The 9,097-nt window shown below is 43.8% G+C and overlaps 1 protein-coding gene across 1 annotated transcript in view; it reads right to left on the bottom strand.

Annotated features, from left to right (window-relative positions):
- Window positions 1–1,466: 1,466 nt before the first annotated feature.
- The window catches only part of LOC311041429 (pleckstrin homology domain-containing family O member 1-like), a 27,650-nt gene continuing 20,019 nt past the window's right edge, over window positions 1,467–9,097 (bottom strand). The window contains exons 4-6 of the mRNA XM_084051802.1: window positions 8,984–9,088; window positions 4,675–4,773; window positions 1,467–3,242 (exon numbers count right to left, since the gene is read on the bottom strand). Coding sequence (XP_083907928.1) covers window positions 2,499–3,242; window positions 4,675–4,773; window positions 8,984–9,088 — 948 coding nt within the window. The 3' untranslated portion in view covers window positions 1,467–2,498. The remainder of the gene's footprint in view (window positions 3,243–4,674; window positions 4,774–8,983; window positions 9,089–9,097) is intronic.

The following is a 9,097-nucleotide window of genomic DNA, read 5'->3' as shown; positions in this document are numbered from 1 at the left end:
CACATGGTGTGGCCAGACTACCAAACAGACAAACTTCAGGATTAACGCTTTTAACTACGAAATTGTTCCAGTTAGTTTAGTAGATTAGTTTATATAGTTTTGATTGTCTGATGGAACTGTCTCGTCCCACTTTATTGTAGAGCCCCGGCCGTAACATAGTGCAAATCTATAATTCCTATTTAAACAAGCCGGTCACTGAACTGCATTTACAACTTCCTTTGAATATCTTGTCGGGTGAAAACCTTGCATGTGCAAACCCATTACATTTCAGGAAATGGTGGAAAAAATAACCTGTGATCCAGTGGATCCAATGTACTTATTATTTAGTCACAAGCTCTTGTTAATACTTTTAATTGGTTCAATATGTTCAACTTGACGCCCCTTGACGTCCCTGTACTTCAGGCATGTCATTGTAGATGAAACCTTTTCAAAAATGGTCAAAATCTTACAAAACATATTTTAGATACTTTTGCATGCCTATGCAAGCCTATAAAATAGCATGTTAATTTTTATGGGAAAAGAAGAACACATAAAAAGAGATACGTTTCCGCCCGACAGCAATGACATGGAAGCCAACTCAGAACTCATCCATGTACAGAGGGCTAAAACAAACAGCATGAGTATGAATGTGGCTAGCGCAGCGATGCTAGCACAGCGATGCCAACAACATGTTGGGTGCAAATTAAACTTCCTCTTCCTCTTCCTGCCGAGGTGGCACAACACTAAACACAAAGACCCAGAGAACAGCGATTCCCAACCTTGAAAGCATTCGCGGCCCACCCATCTAATAAGTGGTCAGATAGGTGGGCCACGTGCATTTTTCAGAGCGTTTATTTATTTTAACGATCAATCAATCAATCAATTGTGTTCTGGCTTGGAGCAATGGAACCAACGTAGCATAATTTAATTTATTTATTGGTATCACCATGAAAACACATCAAGATTTTTGTCGTTCTTTTGTCATTATTTGTTTTATATATTAATGTTATATTATCAAAGAAATCTGAGTGTTTTGACAATTATTCGGGGACTCATTTGCATTAGCCCCCTCACGGGCCACCAGTGTGCCCCGGCCCACAGGTTGGGAACCGCTGTCCTAGAAAGACAAGAGGTTTCAGCATTTGAAGCGCAGAGTAGCGAGGTAAAGACCTCGGGGGACAACGGTTCTCAAAGTGCGGTCCAGGGACCCCCTCAGGAGTTCTCTGAGGAGGGTTTCCTAATGCATTATGGTTCTCAAAGTCCAGGGGTCCTTGGGGGGGATACCAGGGGGTCCCCAGACAAATTAGTTAACATAGCTTCACAATCATTTTAACCACTTTAACCGTATTGTATACATTGGCCATTCAAAAATAGCAGATCTACAAGCTCATAGCGCGGCACTCGGTGCCACGCTATGAGCTTGTAGATCTGCTATTTTTGAAAAATACACTTGGTTGCATGCTGAGTGTGTTAGATCCCTGGCACAAAATATTTTTGAGATGGGGGGGGGGGGGGGGATTCCGCAGCCAAATACACATCATTTTGGGGGTCCTTGACATGAAAACGTTTGAGAACCACCGTCCTAATGGACCCGTACAGGTTCTGTAACTCTGAGAGTGTACAAAACGGAACCAAAATGGACCCGTAAGGGTTCCATTGTTCGCTCTCAGAGTTCTGGGGGGGGTTTGAAATAAATAAAAAAAGGTTTGAGAACCACTGCCCCCTCTGGTCAGCGGGCTTAGCACCGTGGAACAGAGCCGTGCTGAGCTGCTGGGAGGCTGAAGGGCCTGCAGGTCTTCCAGTGTGTGCAAGAGAGAGAAAAAGAAACATTCACAATGTCCCGCCGTCTGCTCTGAACGTTGACATTTAAAGGGGCGTGTATGTGATGTTGTTTTGTTAATGTTAAAGTGATAAATAGCTCTATATTCTGATAATAATCATTGCTATAGACTAGAGTGTGTGTTTAGTAACAGGGAGTCTCTTTTGTGGGGTTGTCTCTCCGTATTGGATACGTTTGGTAGCCCTGAACATGTATTTTCTTTCTTTACTAAAGAGCTAGAGAGACAGGGAGACCCTTGTTGCTGACCAAACACACTATAGCAACCATTACTATCACAATATAAAGCTTCACTTTTTAAGAAAACAAAACAAAACAAATACATTTTCACTTACACCACCTTTAACATCGTCAGCGTTCAGTCTGGGTTTCGTACAAGAAGAACCAGCGTGTTTGTCCCACAGCAACAATGTCTTTTGTGTCTCTGTATCAGACCTGGTTCTGCATATTCAGCCCGTACCAACAGAACCTTCCTGACCGTTGCCCTGCAGAGAACATGTCTTTCACAGCGTCGGTACAGAGCTCAGAATGTCAGCAAACACTGCTTACAATTTTTGTGGCTTTGCATGTCGAGTCGGCGCTTAACTCATACTTTTCGCGCCGGAAATAGCCGCCGATCTACAAGCTCAACGCACGTCCGCTCATAGATCGGCTATATTCGCAAATCAAACGACAATCCCCGTCACATCAGGCTCTTGCGGTAGACGTTCTGTCGAGACGAAGGGTGCGGAGAGAGGGAGGCGTGCGAGGTGGCGGCGGCGTCCATCTGTTTGTAGAGCTGCCTCAGCTCCGTCACCTCCCGCAGCACCTCCTGCGCCTGGTCCCAGGTAGAGAGCGCCTCCTTCAGGAGCCTCTCGGCCTCCGTTCTCGCTCCCTTCTCCGCCTCCTCGTCCTCCCTCTTTCCTCCGCCTTGTACCTCCGACAGTAACTCCTGGGTTCTGCTCAGTTTCTGCTTGATCAGCTCCTGAAGCTGGCCGATGGGTAAAGGTCCGGCCGGTGCTGCAGCCGACGCCTCCGAACAAGTCTGTGTTTTGGTCCCGCGGGGTTCCGAGAGCGCCGGGACGCGGTCCGCGGCGACGGAGACGGAGACGGAGGCCTCGGTCCCGCGGGGTTCCGACGAGTGCGTCAGGATCTGGTCCGCGGAGGCGCAGCGCTGCTTCTCGGCCTGGCTGAGACGTTTCTCGGGCTGGGGGGAGTGGATGGAGATGCGCGCCTTCCCCTCCGCCTCCCGAGGCAGGCTCTGGGACTTGGTGGCGGCGGCGGTCTCGGCTGTCCTGTCGGAGAGGGCGTGGTAGGTCTTGGAGCGCGGGCAGTCGGGGGTCAGCTGGGCCGGGGGGGCGTGGTGGTGTTCGTGCGGAGGAGGGGTCGTGGCGTCGTCCTGGATCAGGTCTAGGGTCAGCATGCCGTCGGAGGAAGACGTGGACGCCTGCACACACACACACACACACACACACACACACACACACACACACACACACACACACACACACACACACACACACACACACACAGGCATCAATGAGACTGGGATATACATATACAACCAACCCTCATAATTACGTATGTCTACCTATGTAGGGGTCGAACATTTAATCGATTATGAAAGAAATATAGATTGTAATCAAATTATATATTTAAAAATATATTTTGGAATTTTATTCCAGGCCGCAGGCTGAAAACCCACCTCTTCAGGAAACACTACCCTTCCACTTAGCCTTGCCTACTTGTTGTCAATTATTTGTACAATCTCTTGTTTTATTGGATCTTGTTTATCTTTATACACTTATTTGTTTTAGCTCTTGCTCATTTGATTTTCCTATTTGTCTCATCTGTTTAAGAAAGTATGTAGCTGATATATTGCACTTTTACCTTAGTGCTAGGTATACTCTTAGTTACTTGTTTTAGAAGAGAATGCACTTAAGACTTCTGGTGATTAGTAGTTTTCTTGCCTACCTATGTTGAATGCACTTATTTTGGATAAAAGCGTCTGCTAAATGACCGTAATGTAATGTAATTCCAGTAGCAATGAAACAGATCTACAAGCTCACAATGCAGTGCATCGGGATGAGTTGTGTGCTTGTACATCTGGTTTTATTTCTGCTATTTTTGCACAATACCATTGTACGATAAAGCATAAAATAGGGCTTAAATGGTTTCTATTAAAATCTTTCACATTAATCGTTCATGTATAACAATAAGTTAAAAAAAATGTGCCTCTCCATAATTTGAACAAAATAGATTTGGTTTTGGATTTTTCTTTTTGTCAAAGTTTGTATGTTTTGAGAACCTTCTCATTATAACAGGTATCTGTTTTAGCATCATTGAATTGTTTAAATTAGTTTGTAAACAGAGCTGTTTTTGTGTTTCCTTACACCCTTGGGGGGGGGGGGGGGGAGAGACACACATTAACGTGTCAAAGCCAACATTTACATCTGCAGTTTCTGTTGGCTAATGCGTGGCTATTGTTCTCAGGTTTCAGCTGCAGATCACCAGCAATAGGTTAGGGGAGGGAGGGGTGGAGTTAAGAAACCACCTGACAGCCAGACTGAGCCAGTAGTGTGTAAAAGTTCACTGAACCTTTTCCTCAGATTCTTGGTTAGATTGTTTAACATTCAAATAAGCAGTGGTGGAAAACTCAACTCAAATGTTTTACTAAAGTAAAAGTATCAATACTGCAATGTAGAAGTACTCTGTTACAAGTAAAACTCCGGAATTAAAAGAATTACTAGAGTAAAAAGTATTGGTATCAAAATGTACTTAAAGTACCAAAAGTAAAAGTACTAAAATGTTTGAAAATAGCAGATCTACTATCCCCTGGGTCACATCATCATGTGTTAGAGATCATGTGTTATACTGACCACAGCCAGCAGGTGGCCTCTGGTTGGCAGCCGTCTGGTGTGAGGGATCTTCACTCTGTCCCTGGTCAGGTGTGGCAGTCTGTCATCTGCCACCGTGACCTTACAGACAGACAGACAGACAGACAGACAGACAGACAGACAGACAGACACATTCAAAAGAGAGAGGGAGAGATTAAGACCCAAACAGAGAGAGAGAAAGAATGAAGTAGTTTCCCTTCCGCTTCTAGTGTGTGTGTGTGTGTGTGTGTGTGTGTGTGTGTGTGTGTGTGTGTGTGTGTGTGCGTGCGTGCGTGCGTGCGTGCGTGCGTGCGTGCGTGCGTGCGTGCGTGTGTGCGTGTGTGTGCACGCGTGCATGTACATGCTGAGCGCAATTTAGACACACTGATGAATTTGTTAAGCTGAAACGTGGAAAAAAACACATTTTTTAGGCTGGGTGTATCTTGTATCCATTGAACATTCAGACTGGACAGTTCTTTTAGGACAAAGCACTGAAGTGGCCAAGCCGTCTGGTATAGCACTTGTCCGTATGTGTTTGCCAACAACAGTAGATCAATCACTGTGTGAACTACATAGCTCTGCATGGGTGATGGCTGACCTGAGGGGGGGCGCATGCTACCATTATCGGTGGTCACCTTATCACCACGATGGTTTGAAAACTACAACATGACGTCACTGAGCCACGTTAGCACGTTAGCACACCATCCGCCGCCTCGTTCGCATGCTGCACACCTAGAAGTAACTTATCTATAGTTACAGCTTGCAACCATATCTCTCCCACCCATACAGTACATCTCTCGCCCCAGATCTCCCCTCGAGTAAAAGACACTGCAGTATTATGACCAGAACATATTCTACAAGAGCACTTACCCCAGTGTTGATTTTGACAGAACATTTTGTTTGTAGTTTTAGTCATAGTCTTTTGAATCAAATTCCATTTAGTTTCAGTCATAGTTTAGTCATCTGAAATGTTTTAGTTTTAGTCTACTAAATCTACAGTTGATTTAGTCGACTAAAATGTATGTTGGCGGTGTCTTGATGGCGTCGTAATGGCTGATTTTACACTTGTCTGCATGCTGAAAATGGGTGCATTTCTCCTTTCCGACATGTCGCCTTTCCGACGTTGACGAACCCTATACCTAACCCTAACCCTAACCCTAACCGCACGCGGAAGCCACTAGTCGGAGTGGTGAGATGTCGGAATGGAGAGTGAACACCGCTGAAAATAGCAGATCTACAAGCTCACAACGCGTCGCATCGCAACACGTTGTGAGCTTGTAGATCGGCTATTTTCAGAGCGCAACACCGAGCGCAACCAAACATAAAACTACTTGTCTTTTAGTTCTACTGGATCTCTTCTCCACTATAGTCCCTCACTAACATTTTAGTCTAGTTTTTATTTGTTGACGAAATTGTCAATATATTTAGTCTTAGTTTTAGTCATCATAGCTTAGTTTTTATTTTGTTTTTTCGTCAGTGAAAAAAGAGAGTCGACGAAAAATGTTCGTCATAGTTTTAGTCAACGAAATCAACACTGACTTACCCTGAGGTAACCCCACATCCTAAACGCTTCACCGGTTGTATAAACTTGTATAAAGCCCTTTAGCACATCACTTTAATTTGTCACTTTTAATGGCATGCCATGGACCATATGGTTGCATTAATCAAAATGCTGTAATGATAATTGTAACAGCGTGTTTTTCTCTCTCTTTTCTTTTCTCACTTCTCGTATGCGTTGTGGTCATACAGTATGTTTACTGTCGTTTTCTCTGAGCACGCTAAAGCAAATTCCAGATCAACTACTATATATAAACTAGTTTTGGCGATAAATTATTAAATCTTGATATGTTGGAATGGCGGCTCCACCCCGGTACGGTTTCGTTGATGTGTTGATATGGCACCTGGGGGTCAAGTTCAACCTGGGCTCGGCTTCTCCCCATGCACTTATTTAATAACATAACCACCGCCGGAGAGTATTCTGTGTGGCTTTGTTTGAGCACGTCAGAAACGGTCCATCTCAATCAATGTGGTGTGAACAGGACATCTTATCTGATTATTTTAATTCAGCACTCTAGGCTAAATTAATCTTCAATCTGATTAGTTTCGTTAAGAATGAAACAAGGGCGCTGTCGACAACGCCCTGGTCCTAATTGAAATGAGATGTCATGGCCATTCAGTCTGTGGTAGTTTGATGGTTCACTCAAATGTGTGTTTATTTATTTAACTGTTCACACTGTTGCGTTTTAACAGTTTCTCTCTAAACTAATTAAAAATGTAATCGAATGGACCATTTTAATCCATTAAGACCTGGAACGCATCTGTGTCACTTTAGATTTCTTTGGCTATTCAAAAATAGCAGATCTACAAGCTCATAGCGCTCTCTCCATTGGCTTCCGGTAAAATACAGAATTGATTAGCGCTCTCTCCATTGGCTTCCGGTAAAATACAGAATTGATTTTAAAATGTTATGATTTGCTTTTAAATCCATCAATGGTCTGGCCCCCCCATATATGGCTGAACTCCTAACACCCCATAACCCACCCAGAGCACTTAGGTCTGCTGACCAGTCATTGCTGACTGTGCCATCAAACCTAACCCTCAAAACCAGAGGTTATCGCTCTTTTGCGGTGGCAGCCCCACAGTTGTGGAACAATCTCCCCCTTCACATCAGATCTGTTCAGTCCATCCAGATATTTAAGACCTTACTTAAAACCCATCTTTTCTCTCTGGCCTTTAACCACATCCAATCATAAATGTCCTTTTTGCTGATTTGATGTATTGTTTTTCTCTTCTTCGTTTTGTTTTTACCTGTGCAGCACTTTGGTTCAACTAACGTTGTGTAAAAATGTGCTATATAAATAAAGTTTGATTGATTGATTGATAGCGCGGCACCGAGTGCTATGAGCTTGTAGATCTGCTATTTTTGAAAAATCTTGAAACATTTTTGTTTAGATTTTTTTCAAAAACATGGATTTAGAAAGTATTTTCAAGAATCGCCTCAGGTCTTAATGGGTTAATATTTCCTGTATAGGCCCACTGTTCCGTACTGCAGCAGAAACACTGCATGTGTGTGTGTGGACCACAGATGCATGCAAGAAGCCGTTGCAGCAATATACTGACGCCGTGGTCGCAGACAGCAGATGCGTGCGAGTTCCATTTCTGCTTTTTTTTTCATGCATCATAAAAACGGACTGTCTTAGAATAAACTGCACACAATGATTCAAATTCCATGACACCACAGTGTAAACACATGTTTTGGAAACAACCGTTGTGCTTTCCAAAAGCGGAATGTCTTGTCTTTCTCTGTTTTAGCAAAAATGAAGACAATTGCTAACTTCTGTCACTCCATTTTGCACAAATCTGTGACAAAAAAAAATGTAATTTTTTGCAGGAAAGGGATGTTTTTGTTTGTTTTTACTTTCTTTCAGCGGATGGACACCCATCCCACCAAAACCCATGCATGTAGTTATTCTATGAATGAAAACAATGGGTAAAGTTTAGGATAAAGGTTATGGATAGGAGGATTATCATCGCAAACGTCCTTCGTGTCGATCGCTGGAAGATTAGAAAAAGTCCAGACAAAAACATCCATTCATTTTGTACATCATTGGGTGTCGCGTATCGTAAATAGCAGTATCGTAAAAATAGCAGATCTCCAAGCTCACAACGCATCGCGGTGCAATGCGTTGTGAGCTTGGAGATCTGCTATTTTCGAGGCGCAACACCAGGCGCACAAGCAACTAAGTGCAAATCAGGCCTTAACTACTATGTTTACACCGCAGCGGACAAGCCGAGATATACAGGTATATATACGAGACAAGGACCACTGAGATGAGATTGAAAAGAGATGCCAAAAAGACAAAAAGACATTTCCACACAAAAAGAAGAAGAGAACAGAAAACATCTTATCTGGAAACTACTGCTCAGTGAAGACACTTTTTGACTTGTTTCCTGTGTGGTCAATGGAAATGGGTTAAAACAGTGCCAGTGGTTCTCAAAGTGGGGTCTGGGGACCCCTAGGGGTCCTTGGGGGGTGCCAGGGGGTCCCCAGCAAAATGAGCTAAGCGTCACAATCATCTTAACCACTTCATCTATATTTTATACTGTATGTTGGCTATTTAAAAATAGCAGATATACAAAGTGTTTGGAAAATATAGTTTTTTCTTTTTTTTTTACATAAATCTTCTCTGCTGGGGATCTCCCCGGCACGAAGCGTTTTCAGATGGGGGGGTCCGCAGCCAAACACATATCATTTTAGGGGTCCTTCGTTTGAGAACCACTGAGTTAAAGAGCAGGCGGTGTTTCTTTCTACCTCGTCCAGGATGCGGTTCTTGGCTCTGGTGATGGCCGAGTTCAGGGCGTTGATCCATGACTCCTTCTCCTCTGGGCTCACGGCCAGGAACACCAGGTTAGGAACCTGCACCTC

The sequence above is a fragment of the Gymnoscopelus microlampas genome, assembly GCF_963454915.1.
Source record: "Gymnoscopelus microlampas genome assembly, chromosome: 3".
Lineage (NCBI taxonomy): Eukaryota > Metazoa > Chordata > Actinopteri > Myctophiformes > Myctophidae > Gymnoscopelus > Gymnoscopelus microlampas.
This window is presented reverse-complemented; position numbering and strand designations above follow the sequence as displayed.